We start from the raw sequence: 19,427 nt of genomic DNA, 5'->3' as shown, positions 1-19,427 counted from the left end.
TATTAATTATGCACCGCTTCTCATTGGCTTTTGAAAGCTAATTTGCAGGAAAGGCGTATCTAAAAATAACCTTACTTGTGAAAACGCCGTTGCACAAAAATAGGTATGTTGCACGCTCCGGGTGATGGGCTCCTGGTGGAGTGGTCTCTCCTCGTCCCATTGCTCTTGTGTATTTATCGCAAAGGCCTTACTGCTATCTTTTCCCTTTTCAAGACGACACAATTTAAGTTCAACACAGGAGCCGAGGCCACGTTTCTCAGCCTCTGCCTTTATTCCGGCAAATTCCGCGAACTTTTTAGTAAACACTGCCAAAGATGAATGTTCGTCTGTAATCGGAAAGCGAACTCGTTCCTTCTCAAGCAAATTAAGCGAGCCCACAGACTTCGGGTCCACGTAAAATATAATGCACTTGACCCTCATCGACCTCATCGTACTAGACGTACTTGTCCCTGCCATGTCTCGGAAGTTTTGATGTTGCGAATCACTGTCCTTTGACCTCCCGTGACAGGGGAGACGATAGGAGTCGACATCCGATCCATGATAGGTATGCAAAGCACGTGAATTTGCACAATGGATTACTTTACGATATATTATGTGACGTCTTGTCACATTTGATGTTTTCAGTCTAAGAAATCTTCCAGAGAACTTGCATCTCAAAAATCACGCAGAATAGAGTAGTAAAATCACGAATATCGGTTAATAATTCAAGTTCTTCACGAATCACGCAAGACGTTCAGGTCACGGATCACGAATAATGATTTATTACATTCACTTTTCACGGAAAATAAAATCAGCTAATCACGCATCACGAAAATACCCCTGTACGACCCTCATAAGACGTACACTGTACGAGTCATGGTGATAGCAAGACAAATGAATGAATTGAAACACAAAAAACTAAAAACAAACAACAAACCTGATGATGTCAAACAATTTCAGATTCTTGAGATACGTCTACTTTTTAATGATGTGAATTTGGAATTAAATTTTGATATTATTTTAATTCTTACTGGAATAAAAATGAAACAAGCCATTCATATTTGATGGAAATGTGGAACTATATGTCGATGGTCTGAATGGTAACACAAGCCGAGAATAAACAACATTAAAGCAAGTTGTGCCTATGAGCCTCACACATTAGTTTTCTCATTAACTGTAATGCACGCTGTAATGCTCATATAGAACACAAAAATGTAGCTGGAAATTAGCTACTGAAACTAACAACAGCAAATTAAAAAACGAGAAAGGGAAACAGGTTCACTCAATCAGTTCTTAATAATTATTACAGAGCCGTCCTAGTAGGCTTTCTTGTTTAAGCTACCTAATGGCTGGTCTGTGATCCAGTCTGTGATCCAATCCGTGATCTGGCCCAGGCTGTCAAGTCAAGCCAATTTTTATTGAAACTCACACAGAATATTAATACAATTCAGTATTTTTAAATATAAGAATAAAAGATTGTAATAGAAATAAAGAAAATTTTCAATAATTTTTAGGTCCCATTGTGTAGAGTTTGGGACCCCTAAGTAGTTCATAGAACTACCCGAGTAGGTGATCCAGTCCAGGTATGGTCGCCGCCACATAGTGTTGGTTTTGAGTGCATGGAAAAATTGAAAGTTTCATTCCACACATGACTCGTTTAAGTGAAGGATGCAAGACTGGGTGACATTCTTGGAAGGGAAGCACTCTTGCCACAACATCAACCCACAATCTGTAGAGGGAAATTCTTATTTTGATCTTCATGAAGGTTTTAATTAATTAATAATAACATACAAAAAAGGTGCAATGTACTGTATACAGACAATTTGCACCAGAGCTCATTAACTCCTGTGGCTAATAATAGTATTGTTGTCTGATATTAGTTTAAAAAAAGATCCCTCGATCTCTATGTTTTAAATTAAATTAATTTTTTTTTGTTGATATTAGCATTGATGGATGACTCAGTAAAATGCAGTGAAAGGATCGTGACATTACATGAAGCCACTTTAGAGAAAATGCAGATGGCATCAGAACAAAATGGTAATTGTCACTTTCTACATGGTGAAAACTTTACCCATGGCTAGGTCAACTAATTCTCTGGTAACTAGGACAGCAGTGGTCTCAACGTTACTGGTTTATGGATAGTATGGATTTTCTTTACCAGTGAATTTGATACAGCATTTTAAGTACCATATCTCTCTCTATTTTAGAACACTGTGTTGCTGGGCGTAGATCCCTTCTGGATCTTATCACTCTCCATGACAGTACAGTTCGACAGTGTGATGTCCCATTGTCAGGAGAGACCCCAGATGTGGATGAAATTGTGCAACAAGCCATCAGCCATGATCACAATAACATGATCTCTGTGGCCAATTCCTTGTATCAGCTGGCAAATGAAAAACTAGTAAGTTGTTTTCACAGACCTCAAGGAAAAGGATGTCATCTACCTTCCTGGATATAATAGTTCAGTATTGAAGAATACGCTACAAATAGCCTTTTGTTATGATCTGGGCCATCTCCTTCTATGTTTGCACGAAGCAGAAAAAGATATGTCCAGAAATGCAGACAATGACATTAATTGGGTGAAATTTCGACAAGAGGGCAACGTGTGGTAGATTTGGCAGAATTTTGCCAAATCCTCCATTTTCGCCAATTTACCTGCACATGTAAGTGAGCAGAAATGGAGAGAATAACATTTGAAATAGTCATTTTAAATCATGCATACTTCTCACCAACAATTTTGGAGGGCAGTACTGGAAACATTAATTTTTGTTCCAGTTCAATTTATGCTCATGAACTAGATTAAACAAGGAGCTGTACAGTGCACATGTAAGTCATACATTACAGCCTGAGAAAATGACGTTATTGAGACATCTTTTTTGTCACAGCATATAATTATTATCTGAGAGATATGACAACAGACCGTATTCATGAATGACAGCCAAAAAATTATTATTCTTTTGTCTTTATGCTACTCATCCTCACTAGCCTTGTTAGCACAGAAAAAATTCAAAAGAACTTTTGCTCCAAATATAACTACTTTAGGTATATTCCAGACAAAAAGTGAAAGCAACAACAGAAGATCACTGCTTGAGATGAAGTCCTACTCCTTTTAAACTTTTTTTAGGAGAATGATGTGAAGAAAACACCAAATGTATTGAGCATCTTGAGAGTGGCAAGTTGCATGGGACACTCCAAGTCACAGTACGCAGCCGGCATAATGAATCTTATTGGTCTCGGAGTTCCTCAAGATAAAACTCAGGTATGACATTTTTGCTTTCTTCAACCAAGAATAGGTTTGACAATAGACAGACCTTTATTTGCTTCTTTGCGTTAAGCTACAGTGTACCTTCATCTTTTTGGATACAAACTGGACTAATTTTTTGAAGAAGTAACTCTCTATTTGTTCCTCGAAATTCATCTGCAAGTTCACAAAAATAAACAAAGTACAGAAAAAAATACTTTTATAAAGGTTTGGCCCCCAACAATAAGTTATTCATGTACTGTCTTTCAAAGGCCTTGTGTCCTGATATTTGCCAGTCTCATGTCCAGAAATACTGCCAATTAGATGCATGCATAATTTTGATAAAAACTGTGAAGTGACAACATTATTAGTGCAAGTCTTTACTCATACAGTTAACATTGGGTCGTTGTTATTAGGGTTATCTCAACTACTAATGATTGTTAACATGTTAACGTGTAGGGACACTTCAGTGACATTTCACGATGTATTTCTAGTTTAAGAGAAAGGTCTCTGTTGACACCCAGTGGCACTGTGCTGCATGTTTGGATATAATTATTTTGATCTTATCAGGGCTGGAAGTATCTGTTGCTTGGAGCAGCCAATGACAATGCATTATGTCAAATGGCTTTAGCCTACAGACACCTCATTGGTGCAGATGGATTACACCAGGACTGTGATGTTGCTATTGGTAATTTGTTGTTTTCCCGGTATTTCATTCCTTCAAGATATAATTTATGCACCACATCTCTTTTGTTGAGGGTTGTGCAATCACTACACGTAGTTTTCTTGACCAGGATCATGTCATATGTAGAGGATATTACATGGCCACACGGACATGCCAAATTTCTCTTTGAATGTTGAAAAATATTTCACGAGTGAGTGCAGTGAACGATTGAAATATTTTTCAACAGGAGAAGAGAAATTTCATGTCTCCAAGCGGCCATGTACATGTAATATTCTACTTATTATATAAAAACCAATGAAATACTAAATCACTTCAAGAAAGGCATCGAAAGGCGCAATTTTGATATGTAACCATAGCAACATGTTATCTTCATGTTTGTTTTCGCACGAAAGTTCACTTGGTATTTCATTGGTGTTTATATAATAAGAACAAATTATTTCATTTTTAGGATATTACAAAGCGGCTGCTTTGACCTCTGACAAGCTTCTGCAACAACACCAGGAAGTAAATGTGAGTCTTAGATGGCTGTTTTCTCGTATTACTTATTATTATGCATTAAAATCATGATCTGAATCCTGATTGGCTTAAGATGTACACTCCATTTTGGAGAATTACGGTACTTTCTATACATGGCCTACAAGTTTGCTAGCTCTAAAATCTATCATTGTAAAAATAATTATTGATTGATTCCTTATTTTTGTATTTTGGGCACTGTTGTTAGACTGAATCCAATCTTTCTGTCACTAGACGCATGCTGAAGCTGTTCGGTTGGATGATTATGATGAATTGGCCAAGCACAAGATCGACGAATCCGATTTGTTCCAGTGGCTCACCCATCAGACTTGGTACGGCTTATCAGATGCTCAAGTATGTATCTGCATATCTATACTTATGTTATGAATTGTTATTTGAACCTTCCCCCTCTTTAGAATTCTCACAATGTTTGCGTAAGGTTTTCAAAATAGCTTCGCTTGAAAATGGAAGCATACAGCAATAGACGCTATTCATACGCAAAAAAAGTGGATGGATGGACAGATATTCTAGAATCTAGTCTTAGACTAGCTTTTTGAGGATTTGGCCAGGTAAAATAATGATAAAAGGAGGATGTATACAGAAGACAGTGCTAACGGTATTATTACATGTAAGTCTAGGATGTCGCTCACACGTATGTGTGTAATCGACCAATCCTAGGACGCTTTCCATTTGACAGAACTGAATGGCCAGACTGGGCATTTGGAAGAACTAACTCTACAACACCTTCAAATTAACACACTTCAAGGAAGATAATACTCTTCCCTGTATATGAGGGTTTGTCCCATTTTGAGGCGTAGAGACAAGCCAGGGCCCAAGAGAAGCGCCTGATAAGGAAAGAAAGGGGAAAGGAACCCACACCGCTGACTACTGCGAACAAATGTGACGAGAATGGACGACTATGCGCATCCCACATAGGACTGATTAGCCACCTGCGGGTCCATAAAACACGATAAGAGCCACCCCTTGCTCGAAAATCCTACTTGCAGTCGAGTGATACCTGATAATGATACTTCTCCAGAACAATGCGAGGGGTTATCATGCAAGTGTTCTTCAAATTGTTGCATTTTCTTTGCAAACTGATGGGTCTGGCTGGCCAGTTCTAACAAAAGGAAAGCTCCCCTAGTTTGAGCTACATAAAGCCTCTTGAAGAGATCTATTTATCGATGATGATACGGGGATACTCGGAAAAAATCTGAGTGCTCCTCTGCTCCTCCGAGTCACCACTGATGAGTCTTCCATAGCTCATCGGTAGAGCATCTGAACTAGTCATCAGAAGCTCGTAGGTTTGGTTCGACACCTGCAAAGGAGCACTCTGATTTTTCCGAGTATTCCTGAGTTATCATCAATAAATTTTGTAGAGCTCTTCACTTCATTCCCCAGGATTAGCTTGTAACACCTCTTTCAAGACAATCGCGAATAAAGGCTCTTCTTTATTTTTGTTTCAGAGCCTACTTGCAGATTTGTATTATTACGGTAAACGTAATTTGCAACGTGATTTGGACAGAGCCGTGAAGTATTATCAGATGGGAGCTGATAAAGGAGATCCCGAGGGACTGTATAACCTGGGAATTTCCATGCTGAGGGTACGAAATGCACTTATATATCCATGTCTCCGCACAAGCTGGCCAATGTAACAATCGTATCTCCCCTTTTTCTCAACTGACAGGGTGATGGAATAGAGCAAAACGAAACAGAAGCCATAAAACTGATTCAGCTGTCTGCGGAACAGGTAATGCTTTCTGTATATTCGTCTCAGTCTTCCTTTTAAAACGATACTAAACTGTAAATGATCTATAAACACCCACTTTCTGACTTTAGCGGGGGAGAGGGTGTCTATTTGAGAGGGGCATTTATTTCACATATGGCACCTTAAATTAACTCCTTTTAAACAATGGTTTCCATTGTTTTCCATTGGCTTAGGAATACCAACAAAACAACCTGCGAATAGAGCAGTTTTGCAAAATAATATAAACTTTGATGATTCATAACGGTTACTATTACAACGATTTGAACAGAAGGTGAAACTGTTTAATTTCCGTGGTGTTATTTTGTTACAGATTAATATCTAAGAAACTTTGGCCAATCACAACAGACGTAGAGAACCAATTGAGCCAATCACAACGCAAAGCAAATACATGCAGATGGCACTGAGTGCGCGGAAACTTTTGTTTCTGATTAGATAGAAAAAAAGAAAAGTATCGCCATTGTCTTGGCCAAGCACTAAGCTTGGTGATTGGAAATCCAAAGCACTGGGAAGTGACTTTGAATGCGTCATTGAAACACCGAGAATTCATTCATTTCTGTTTCGTTTTTCTAGGGCTTTCCTCCTGCTCTCAACGCATTGGGTTTCTATGAAGGAAACATGCGCCAGAACCACAGTGGAGCAGCGGTTTACTTCAGAAGAGCTGCAAACAAAGGAGACAGGGACGGGCTGTCAAACTTGGCTGTTAGCTATGATAATGGATGGGTTGAAGGACATCCGCCCGATAAGGTAAGAAATAATAAAGTTGTGGAACTTAAATGCATTTTTCACCACTTTATGGGAAATTTTCACCCTGTTTACAGCAAAAATGGCGGGGCAGTGCAAAATCTTGTATTTCATTAGCCAATAGGATTCACTAGTGCTCCTGGAAAAAAATGTGTGATAAACACAACTCGTCCCTTGCTCTTCTCGAATGTTTTGTGTTAATGCAACTAACTTAAATCCTATTTTCCAATGATCCAATTAACTACAAATGGACTGTCTCCCAAGGAAGCCCCTTGCTTTTCCAAGGATTGGATGATTGTGAACCTGTGAATTCCCGCATGAATGCTTATTGAGACAGTTGTTTATATAGTAATAAACCAAGAGAAAATGAGGGAGAGAGAGATAGAGTACGGACGATTGCCAGGATATGTGAATTTCTCAAAAGTTATTTTTAGATCGAAAGTCTGTTTCCCGAGACGTCCGGGACTATTAAGGATGACGTCAATAAACCCGCTATTCCACTCGGAGCGCCATTTTGAATTCTCTACCTTCGCGGACATTTCGGGAACCAGACTTACGTTTTGTGACATCTAAAAATAACTTAACTGAAATAGACATATCCCAAGGGCTAGTCTAGGAGACTCCCTCTCTGCATCCTTAATTTTCTCGTGAATAAAATCGTAATTGTTTTTCTTTGTAGAAAGAGGCGTTTAAGTACTGGTTTGAAGCTGCTACCAGGGGACACCCAGGCTCATGTTTAACTGTGGGGGAAGGTGTAAGCAGTGGTGTGTACGTCGAAAAGAACTGCCCTTTGGGGGTCGTGTAAGTAACATTAAGAGTGTTTGTGGTGTCCTATAATCTGTGGAATACTCCACTCCTCTGGAATGCAAGTTCATTGTCCTGCTGAAAAGGATGATATGGGATTTAATTATCTTTGTGAATGAGGTAGAGTTTTGTAACTGCTTTTGTCCCAAACAAGGAAATTTACTCGTGTGAATCCAGATGTCTGGCTGTTCAGATGTGTGTCAGTTCAAAAACGCACTTTCATTCTGCGAAGAAGCCCCTTGGACATGCTAACCCACCTGCTTTCTCCCAACCCCCCTAGCGAAGCAGGTAACATTGACCTGCGATCAGGCTCTATTTGTAGTTTCGCACGGTAAGTACTATGGAGTTGGCGAAACGAAAAATGGGCATGGTTGCAGGTTAGGTAATATTCAATAACATTCACCGATATCTCTCGTGAGATTTCCCTGCGTTTTATGCAATGGTTGCGGTTGCATTAGGGAGTTACACAGTAGTGTTAAATCAAGTTCAATAGACCATTTTCAAATTCTCATAGCTGGACTGGATCTAGCTTGAAATTGAGGCTAATGCGGGCAAACAGCCCTTTTCACAGTTAGTTTTTCTCATTCGCATTACAATATAATCTAGCATGTATGTGAGGCAATTTCGGGCTATTTTGTAGTTTTAACCCGAAATTGCCTCACATCCACGTTAGAGTACATTGTAATGCAATTAAGAAAAACTAACCGTGAAAAGGGCTATTAATTTGTGTGTGAAAAGATTTGCCCGCATTTGCCTCCATTTCATGCTAGATCCAGTCCAGCCGTGAGAATTTGAAGATGGTCTCTATTATTAAGAGTTCCCCTAGGGATTCAAAACACCAGACAGCTGACACTAGAGTAGTATCAACACTAGTGTTACACTGTGTTTCTCTCAAGTGTGACCCCAACCAATGTGTGTTCCCAACTTTTAGGGCACTTTGCACATGAAACGAAAATCCTGGGCATCAGGTGCAGAACTGAAAAGATAGACAGCCGTTTAGAAAACAGGGTAACAGGGGCTTGGTGTTTTTCCATAGAATTGGAGTAGTTAGGCCGATGCACCAATTTCAAAACGGTTAGCCTTTCGGTGATATTGTACCTTGGTTAAAATACTTTTGAAATACTTTTAGAATTCTAATCGCTTGCCTCATTAGAGCGAGTTTCAATCAAGTGTCGTAAAACCAAAATCAAAGTAATTACTTTGGCCAATCAAAAAGGACGGAGACAATCCAGTAAACCAATCAACCGACACAAAGCGCAGGAAAATGTGCGCACGCAAGCCACGATTGGTTTTGTTTACACTTCTGATTGGTTGAAAAAGTGGCGCGAGAACTTTGAACCAATCACTAAGTTAAGTAATGCAAAACCAAAGTAATTCCCTAATTGCTTTCGACACTCAATTGAAAACCACTCTAGTCTAGCGGATATTGACAATATTGTAAAGCGAAAAGTACAGGTTCAAGTGTCTCACTCTTCTGATTATTTTCTTTGTTTTCATCTTTAAAAGATATTTCCAAGTACAAAAAAAATAAATTTTATTTCATGTAATTTCACCGCAAAGGGAAAAGTGGTTTTGGTGGGTGTGGTCCAATGTTATCCCAAGGAATCCTTTTACGTATTTATTCTTTGGTGCGTCTTTTGTTCCCTTCGTCTCGCAACTACCATCACTAACGTCTATAACAGGCTATCTCAATTCCAGAGGATTAATAGTGTGTTACTACATACAGTGCGTCAAAATGTTCAAAAATACCTTTTCCTTATTTTTAGATATCTCCGTTTTGTTGCTGAACAAAATCCGGAAGTTGGACGATTCATGAGAAAAGGACTAAAAGCGTACTACAGCGGAGAAACGTATGATATAATATTTGTTTCTTAATTGAAAAATTTTGAATTGGTGTGTAGGATGAACCAAAGCTATTTGGCACTTAAAGATCTACGATTGCGACGCTACTTTCCTTTTCATAAACAAGCGATGCCATTTTTGACAGTCGATGCCTTTCTTAGTAACAAAGTCTTTATTCGGTTAGCTTTCAAGAAATTGTTAGGATTAGCTTCATTTAAATACTTTAAAATTGCCAACTTGAAGCTGTTGTTTTGGTAGTGTAGAAGTTAAGTGCATTTCCTCTTAAGCCATTGAAGCGAGTTTGACATCGTTCGATCAACTTTCTCTAATTGACATACGGTACTAATCTAGTCCTAGATTAAGTATTTTTTTCTTCATTTGCAAACAAGAAACTTAACAGTGAAAATTGTTTTAAGTCTCGTCCAAATGGCATCCCTTGTTTTTGGAAGGGAAAGTTGCGACAGCGACATCCACGGAAACGTCACCTCAAAATGTAACTTTGCACTATCGTAAGTTTCTTGCGGTTAGGCCATGTTGTATGCGTCGTACGATGTGGGCGTATCCTAAAAATAAATCGGTATGACCGGTTTCACAGTAAAAATAGAGACTGAAAGATTCACATTTGTCCTCTCGCGTTGTCGTCAAAACCTCAAATTTGGTAGTTTCACGTCTTTGCTGTGCAGAGTGCCGCTTGTGCAACACGATTATCGAGTTACCGGTTGCCTCTGATTCAAATTGAGTCTTGGTGCTCAACTATTCAAATGATGAGTTTGATTTGCATGAAAATACACCACTCATTTCCATTTGAATGGTTGTGCACCAGGACTCACTTTGAAACCGAGGCAAACAGCAACTCGGTAATGGGCTAACAGCTTAAAGCAAATAAATGTAGCTGGCGCTTGGTGCGGGAAAAATGCACGCGAGTGAATCATGTGGTTTTGATTTTGGTTTCGATTGGTTGATTTAAAATGGGGTGAGTAAGTGTTGTTGTTATTTATTTAACTATGCGAGAGCGAGTCCACTGAGTAGGACTAAGAAACTAAATGGTCTCTTCTGTAGATACAAATCATTTGTGAACTTCGTGTTTGCTGCTGAGGTCGGTATGGAGCTGCCACTGTACAATGCTGGCCTTCTATGTGAAGAAAATCAGGTGAGATACCATTCAGACTTTTTATGTTATAAGTAACGTTTGTTTGTTTGTTAATCCTCTCCCATCCCCTTTCAGAAACGAAATCCTCTGCTGTTGGCTAAAGGCCCGTTTTAAACGTCGCATTTTACATGTGCCGAATCCAATCCAAATGAGCAAAAAGTATAGATTTTTCTCATTTGCATTAGATTCGGCAAGGGTAAAATATGACGTTTAAAATGGGCCTCAGTGCTGAAATTATGCATTCTTTTTGGTAGAGGACGTGATTCTTCTGACAGGCAAGTGCCGCGACCTTTAAGGGAATTTTAAAAAGGCGACATCAGCGACAATGAAAACGTTAAGAGTTTGCATATTTAATGAGTTGTTCAAAAGTGGATAGCGCTATCTTATCTATAAGTCACTATCCATTGGATAGTGCAATTGGTTTTGCTATTACTTATCCACTGTATAGAAATTTATCCGGCAGATAGCGCTATCCATCGTTTGAACAACTGGGGCTAGGACTGTAGCTTGCACGCACTGCACGTGTGTTTCCACATTAACTTTTGATACATTTCTTTGGCGTCGCTTGTAAAATAGAGAGCTTTATAAATAAGCTCAATAATACACACATTTTTATTGGTTCTCACCTTTGATCTATTAGAGGACAGACGCGCAACTGACATCATCATGCCAGTGGCGTGACTGTCTCAACCAATATTACAGCTGTACAGTTCTTTGTTAAGCACAGCAACCAATCAGTTGGCTTTATTTTGTATAGACAGCAGATTACGTCAAAGGGCTATTTTCGTGTCTTCTCCAGTGGGGAAAGTAACCTCTTTCGAATACCTTAGAAAGATCTTGAAATAAAAATGCTTCTTTCTGTTTATTTTAATCAGTTATTATGTAAAGCAAATAGATCTCATGTTGCTGTATGTCTGTTCAGTAATAGATCACGTTAAAATGTGGTAAGCTATTGCTTCCTGTACTTCTTTTTTTTCTTACCGCATTTTGACGTCATCTGTGATTTCCCTGCTAGCAGAGGTGTCTCATTTTTGCCTCGCCGTGAGAGACCTCTGCTAGCAGGGAAATCTTTGATCTGTTATTGAACAGAAACACAGCAACATGAAATCTATTTGTTAACGAGCAAATTTTGTAAAGTGAAAAAAAAAGTTCTAATAAGAGAATTTTATGCCTTTATGGGAAACAGTAACTTACCGTTTGCAGTTTCGTGTAAACGCAATCGTTAATCTTTCTTGTGACAACTTGAAATATCCAAATGAATATGAAAGTTTGGGGAAAACGTCAGCCTGTGAAGATAATTTTTCATATAATCACCTAACAAAGCGTTGTTCATACTAATTTGATTTCTGGGTAAACAGCATTATTCTTATGGTATTAAAAGGGTTGGAATAGTCACAAAGTGATTCCAATAATGCAAATTTGCGTTTTAAGGTGACAATTTTGTTGGCTTTGCCTTCATCATTCATTAATCCTAATAATGACCTCTGCGTGGCTCCGAAATACGCGCAGTTGTATTGCTACTCCCTTTTTGTAACCGTTGCTAATCACTGCTGTTTCATATAGTAGTGTCCAAAGCTTTTTGATTCAGTCCCGAGGGGCGTCTTAACAGATGCAACCTAACTTACAAGTTTAACTTGTTCTGACCTCCCACCATAATGTTTGTCGCATCTAGTCAGCACCAGTTAGTTTGTCACACCTTATTTTTGCCTCGCCGTCGCTGTCAGTTGTCGCCGTTGCTAATCACTGCTGTTTCATATAGTAGTGTCCAAAGGTTTTTGATTCAGTCCCTAGGGGCGTCTTAACAGATGCAACCTAACTTACAAGTTTAACTTGTTCTGACCTCCCACCATAATGTTTGTCGCATCTAGTCAGCACCAGTTAGTTTGTCGCACCTTATTTTTGCCCCCCGTCGCTGTCAGTTAGTTTGTCGCACCTTAACTCCCAGTTAAGGTGGTCATCCTCCCAGCCGAGTCAACTTAAGCGAGCGTCTATAGAGCGTTTTCACTCACGTGACCAGTAGCCATATTGGATTAACAAAAGAAAGTATTTGCCGAAAAATAGAGTTTAGTTCCCGGAGGATTAGTTTGGTACACCATCATGGCTGCCATGATGGTGGCGGGTGTACCCTTCTAGCCGAGCCAACCTTTTTTTCCTCATGTAACCGGTTCACTGCTGGCTCACCCAGGGTAGCTCGAGTAGGCGAGTCACCCTTCTACCTGGGACAACTTTTCTCCATATAAAGGGGGCCTTAATTTTATGAAACTATTCAGCTGAATGTTTTCCATATTTCCTGGCCACAAAGGACAAACTACAAATATACAAATAAAGGAAAAAAGAAGGAAAATTAGTGTTTGCACCAGTGGCGAGGAGGCCTAAAAAGAAACTACGAAAACAATTTAATTTAGGTTTACTGTTAAATTAACTTTTACAGGAAGAGGTTGAGGATGTGACGTCAGTGGATTGCACATGGCATTATTACAACCGCTCAGCTGCAATGGGATGGGTGTTCGGTGAGAGCTCTCGTGTTTCTGTTTATTCTAGCACTCAACAACGTCCTCACGTCTTAACAAGTTCCGTGTGGGTTTACAGTGTTGGTTTTTTTCGATTTGCCTTTCAATCGTTCGCGAAAGGGAACAAGGTCAAAAATTGAGGGAGAAACACGAAAGGGTGAAAGGATCACGCTTTGAAATGCACTAGGGCCAACGCTCAAAACGTCAGGTTTTACGCTAGCTCAACACTGGTAATTTTTTTGTTTTTGTCAACTCAGTTGATCAAACTAAATTTGCTGTTCTGTAGTAGTAGTTTTGTTTATTGAAACCTCTTGCAGATTTTAATCTGAACTACAGGTCTGGTCAGATATAACTATAGGAATAAATATATACTTATAAATGCTGAATACGATATATATACATAAATAATACAACCTACACTAATAAACATATTACATCAAGTCAGTAGCGTATTTGTCAAGGTGACAAAGTCACCAAACCAATTTGCGGCAGTTGTCTTAGTTCTTACCTTATCTGTCGATCTGAGTGAGTAGTGGGCGGAAGCACTCGTAGATTCAAATCTACTATCTACTAGCTTGTAAACCGGGTTTCTCTCACAAGTGAGCCCGCTGGTTGGCAGTAATGCCTCATTTATTGATTACTGTTGAGATTGTTGTTGTCGACGGAAAATAAAAGTTTTTTGATAAAAGGTCCTGTCTCTGCGCTTTTCAGCCATGGTCAAAGTGGGAGACAATCACTGGTATGGAAAGTCAGTTCCCCAAAACATTACATTCGCTGGCGAGATGTATTCAAGGGCTGCAGCCAAAAATGGTCTTCCACAGGTAAAGTTTCTGCGCAAACTGCTTGGCTGTAACAGCTGAACCGTATAACAGTATGATCATTGTAGATGTGGTTGAAAATCAACGCGCTGTCTCAAAGTGTTTCGGAGGTGAGACATTCTGAGTTGAAATGGTCCGAGGCTAGACCGTCCTTATATGGGACATGCGATCAATTAACAAATTAGGGACATTACCTGCATGGTCTGTTCACTGTTCCTAACCCGTGAGCATTGCATTACATTTTTGCACTTAAACGGAAGAAAAGCAAAATTAGCCGGGATTTAGTTTAATTGGTTTGCAGTTTCCCGCTCTTTTTACTTGTGAGGTGATTTTTGCCGTCCTTTTTATTACGTCAGTTGCATGTTTTATCTTGCTTTTAATGTTTTCCCGAGCTTGGTACCGATTCATTTTGACTTCTTTATCTTAATTACAGGCAATGTACAATTTAGCTTACATGGTTGAGTACAATTACTCTTTGAATGGAATTCATTGGAACAACCAGGATAAAGATGACATTCTCCAAGGAAACCTCACGTTTGCTGCTTCACTTTATGAGAAGTAAGTCCTCAACTCATTAGAGCTGTTAGTTCTGCCTGTTGGGGGATTTCAGTTTACAATTTTTGCTTCACGAACTTTTGACCTTTTTCGTGGTACATGCGTGGTTGCCACAGTACTGCTCACGTCCAACCAGAATTTTATGACGAAAGTTAGTATGTGAAAACCATATATACGGTAGTTGAAATGTGCAATTAAATTGAATTGCAAAACTGCGGAACTATATAATTGATTATATGAAGGTCATATATATTTGAATTACTTGAGTAATTTTGTTGAGTGTATCACAAGCGGGAAGCAAGGGATCATCAGCTCTCTAGTGAAAAGGATGAATAGTGGCCTCATTACAGAGCTTTGGATTTTTCTTTGTATTCACTTCAACTTACTGTGACGACGCAGTCTTCATTTGAATGTTAAAGGCAATCCTGGATTTTCTTTGGTCTTGCAATACAACACCTGCGCATTGGTTCAAAAAATCCTAATACATTTTTCAATTTTTTTTCCACCGGCATAGTCCTTGGAGGATGTTGTTGGTTGACATTAGCTCATTTGTTTGTTTCCCTCCTTTTCCATTTGGCAAAAGTGGTTTCTTTGTTCTCTGGAACTTAGAATCAACAGAGGTTAAACCCTTTAAAATGCTTCGACCGCACTTCACACTTCAGTCTTCTTATCTTTATTCAGTCGGCCATTTCCGATTTCATGTCTGCCTCCTCTTCAAAGCGAGTCTAAGAGCGAAGTTTTCTTATGAAAATTAGTTTTCATTCATATGTAAAGTAGAACTAATTACCATCACAAAAACTTTGCAATTTGACTCGCTTTGAAGAGGAGGCAGACACTTAAACTCGGAAATTTGGGACGGTACTGAACAACATTTTCGGAACTAAATAAATCAGCGTTTTTGTTTTGAGTCTTTTCCGCCCTTCCTGCGCTTTCAATATAGATGCCGAGATTCTCAGGAAAACAACAATGAATCATTCCTACCTTGCGCGTTTGGAGTGATAAGAGTAAAGCTAAAAATTTTCTGGCAAGACAGAACCATCACAGCATTGGTAAGTAGGTTTGTAACTTGTAAAGAGAAACCGTTTTGCTTAAAATATATATTTTATGAAATTCTTCTACTAAAGAAGAAACCCATCTCTCTTGAACCTAGGGCGCTTTCCTTTTGTCAGAACTGGCCGGCCAGACCCATCACTTTGCAAAGAAAATGCAACCATTTGAAGGAACACTTGCAAGATATTCCCTCATATTCTTCTGGAGGAGTATATATGATCCTCGAATTGTGTTAATTTGAATGTGTTGTAGAGTTATTCCTTCCAAATGCCCAGTCTGGCCGGTCAGTTCTGTTAAATGGAAAGCGCCCCAAGAGTTCCACTCATGCATATAAAGGCAAGTTGCATGAGAGCCATTGTAGTTAACATGGCCGAAGCTTAACCCGGTTTCTGTGGCATTAAGTGACTTAGAGCATTGCTACTCCCCACTGGACAGCATGCTATTCCATCGCTGGTACCCATCTGTTTAACTTGGTTGAGAGAGACAGTGTGGAGCAGTTTCTCGTCCAAGGAGACAACACGGTGGATTGAGCTAGGCCCTGACCCAACGACCTTCGGGAGGGGATTCCTACGCTCTAACAACTACTCCACTATGTTTCCACACTTGGACTACAATTAACACTTTTCGTGTGAAAAAACATAATCACGGAAATGGACTGAATTTTTTGTAAATGTAGTGTAACCACCATACCCAAATAAAAAGGATAGAGATCGTCCTCACTTTTTCAAATTTCATCTATTTCTATCCTCAAGCTGTTAGAACGATTTCAGGATAGCACTGTGCCTTAAGAAACACACAAAACCGTACACTTGAGCAGACGAAAAAATTCAAAGACGTTTTTTATTTCGCCACGTACGAATATTACAATGGTATAAATAGAGGATATTAGATGGCCGTGCGGAGATGCAAAATTTCTTTTTGAGTGTTGAAGAATATTTTTCAACACGAGAAGAGAAATTTCGTATCTCCAAGCAGCCATGTAATATTTTATTTATTATTAATATAAACACCAATGAAAGTAATACTAAATCATTTCACAAAAGGCATCGAAAAACGCGATTTATGTATGTAACCATAGCAAGAGTGATCTTTTCAAGTGTGAAAATAACATGTTATCGTCACATGTGAAGATATGTTTTCGCGCGGAAGCTCACTTGGTATTTCATTGCTGTTTATATACATAATACACATCAGTTTAAAGTTGTTATCAAGTGCATTCGTTTTATATGTCTCTCGTGGCAAAAACGTCTCGTGTTGAAATACGACACTAATTCAGTTTTGTCTTTTGTTGCAGACTGGAGCTGGGATACTGACATTCATTGTCGGCATGTCTACAATGTGGTTTTTTTTCTCAAACAACCTATAATGTTAATAATAACTATATAATTATATAATAACTATATAAGTTTGAGTGACTCTTGAAAAATGTTCTTTTTACTTTGGATTGTTATTGGAAATTGTGTTTGCAATCAAATTGGTTTGCAGATTTTCAAAAAAGTGTTCTCTCTAAAGGAAAAAAAATATATAGAATGACTTATTTTCACTTTTAAATTTCCGTGTGCCGCTGTCTTGAACAACTATGGCGAGTCACGGGTTGTGCAGTTATTCTGGCACAGAGCTCTTTACAATAACAATATGGCAACCACACGTACAACACATCACATTTATTCAAGTCGGAGCCACCAAGGAAATTTTAAAACAAAAAAAGGTGATTTTAATTAATTTTCTTTTCAGATATAAACGCAAAGCGATTTGATTGTAAATATTCTCTGCATGGTTTAGTTGTTGGGTTGGAAGTCCCTTTTAATGCTTTTTGTGTATCTTAAAATCTGTGCATTAGACTAGCGTCCTTGTGTTGCGCTCGTCACAGCTTCTTGCCTAATTGTATTGATGTTTAAAAACCTTAACAGTTCTCCTACACTTGGAAACTAAAGTGGAATTTTGAACCATCGAAAGACTGATTAATTATTGGGTTGCAAAAGTGCCAATGACAGCAATGAGCCCGCACATTCCTTGTTAAATTTCAAATTTTTGGGCTGCAGTTGCCGTAAATATTATTAGATATATCGATCTCAAATGTTTACATTTAGCCCATTTCAAAATTCTGAGCTGAGTTCTTGGGAGGCGGATAAGAGTACGAAGAGCCATATTGCGGTTACGCTCCGCCATTTGAAGTGGCTCCCTGTTATTAATAATGATGTTTTGCTTTGATTGCGGAGAAGTTAGTGTATCGACTGCTTACGTTCTGTAGAAATATGCAATAAATTTATAATTTATTATTCATTTTACGCTACTATGCATTGTGCATATTGTCTGTTTTCATAGTTAATCACTTCCAATTCTTCCTCTGCGATAATTCTTTGCTCTTGTCCTCAACTAATTTTTGCTTTCCTTTATCGTAAAATTACAAGGTTAAACAGGATTTAGAGCTGGGTTAGTGTTTAAACGCGGACCAGGAAAAGAAAGGAAAGAAAGGAAACGGGGTCCACACTGTGCACTGACGTACTTGTAGACACTTCTCTCATTCAATGACCAACTGAACAAAGTATTAGTGCGGGATCTTGAGAGATCTGACCAGCAAATAATTTGTAGACTAAAAGCAAAATAATATATAGCACTCTCCTTCCACCAATGTGGCCTGAGTTCGATTTCCGGACTCAAGTCATTGATACTTCTATAATAACTGCAAGCTTTAGGCAATTACCTGTTTTCCGCTCTTCTAGTGAGTTGCTATCCATCGAACACAGAGAGCCCACACAACAGACACTAATACGTCATAATATAAACTCTTTGACAAACCTTTTGGACTTTGTTGTATTTTTTTAGCGAATAAACAGTGTTTTTAAATTTTATCATTTCGTTCGCCATAACTTTCCTGTACGGTGGTCAATTTGCATTATCAACTCCGTTGATGAAACCAAATTTTTGTGTACTACTTCCCCACCGATGAAGCACCACAGTTTCTTTAGAAACTACCCCCTTTATAACTTCCTTGAGTTTGGATGTTAGAAACCTAAAAGTAGTTGGGCGGTTGGGGCTGAAAGTGAGAATCCCCAGAATTTTTTATTCATTAAGATCGGGGTGGATGCATCACTTTTGACACTTTTAGAAATAGGACTTTTAGAAATTTATCCTTATATATGCTATGGAGTTAGACATTTTTGATGACAGCGTTATGGACTGAGGAAATTCCCAGGGTCTCTCGGAAGCGAAAAAGGAGACACCTTGGGAACGTGGCTTAATTTCAACATGGCGTGGCGAGGCTAGATTCACGAGGAGGAAATGGGAAATGTTTTGCGTCGACTTGAGCTGGCTTCAAAATTCAGGTATTTAAAAAACAGTTGTGCATTTTGCTTCTTTTTTTTTTCATTTTCCCTTGAGTACAATTCTCGTTGGTCGGGGAGTTAAACTTTGTTGAAGTGCTGAGACAACTTACATTTTAGCGGTGCGCATGATCAATGAACTTTGAAATTATAAGTAACTTGTATACCAACAAAGCCCATGCTGACTATAAACTTAACTTTTTAGGAATGCTTTTTTATTTTATCTAGTAGGCAATCTGATAAGGTTTTCTCATTTTATTCATATTGCCACGAATTTAAGGTGTATTTAGTGGAGCAATAATCGTGCCATTATGTTTATAATTATTATTATTATTATTATTATTAGTGTTATTGTTATTATTATTATTATTATTATTATTATTATTATTATTATTATTATTATTATTGCACCCATTTTGAAATGAAGAGTGGCACAATCCCATCCTTT

The 19,427-nt window shown here is 38.6% G+C and overlaps 1 protein-coding gene across 1 annotated transcript in view; it reads left to right on the top strand.

Annotated features, from left to right (window-relative positions):
* The window catches only part of LOC138030157 (protein sel-1 homolog 3-like), a 25,350-nt gene extending 7,411 nt beyond the window's left edge, over window positions 1-17,939 (top strand). The window contains exons 8-24 of the mRNA XM_068878037.1: window positions 1,924-2,016; window positions 2,187-2,380; window positions 3,104-3,238; window positions 3,791-3,908; window positions 4,354-4,415; window positions 4,653-4,772; window positions 5,885-6,022; window positions 6,106-6,168; window positions 6,757-6,930; window positions 7,607-7,728; window positions 9,498-9,581; window positions 10,633-10,723; window positions 13,155-13,233; window positions 13,945-14,054; window positions 14,485-14,609; window positions 15,547-15,655; window positions 16,951-17,939. Coding sequence (XP_068734138.1) covers window positions 1,924-2,016; window positions 2,187-2,380; window positions 3,104-3,238; window positions 3,791-3,908; window positions 4,354-4,415; window positions 4,653-4,772; window positions 5,885-6,022; window positions 6,106-6,168; window positions 6,757-6,930; window positions 7,607-7,728; window positions 9,498-9,581; window positions 10,633-10,723; window positions 13,155-13,233; window positions 13,945-14,054; window positions 14,485-14,609; window positions 15,547-15,655; window positions 16,951-17,022 — 1,889 coding nt within the window. The 3' untranslated portion in view covers window positions 17,023-17,939. The remainder of the gene's footprint in view (window positions 1-1,923; window positions 2,017-2,186; window positions 2,381-3,103; window positions 3,239-3,790; window positions 3,909-4,353; window positions 4,416-4,652; window positions 4,773-5,884; window positions 6,023-6,105; window positions 6,169-6,756; window positions 6,931-7,606; window positions 7,729-9,497; window positions 9,582-10,632; window positions 10,724-13,154; window positions 13,234-13,944; window positions 14,055-14,484; window positions 14,610-15,546; window positions 15,656-16,950) is intronic.
* Window positions 17,940-19,427: the final 1,488 nt, after the last annotated feature.

The sequence above is a fragment of the Montipora capricornis genome, chromosome 13 (genome assembly GCF_036669925.1).
Source record: "Montipora capricornis isolate CH-2021 chromosome 13, ASM3666992v2, whole genome shotgun sequence".
Classification (NCBI taxonomy): Eukaryota; Metazoa; Cnidaria; class Anthozoa; order Scleractinia; family Acroporidae; genus Montipora; species Montipora capricornis.
Note: the sequence above shows the minus strand (reverse complement) of the source record. Positions and strands in the feature narration are given on the sequence as shown.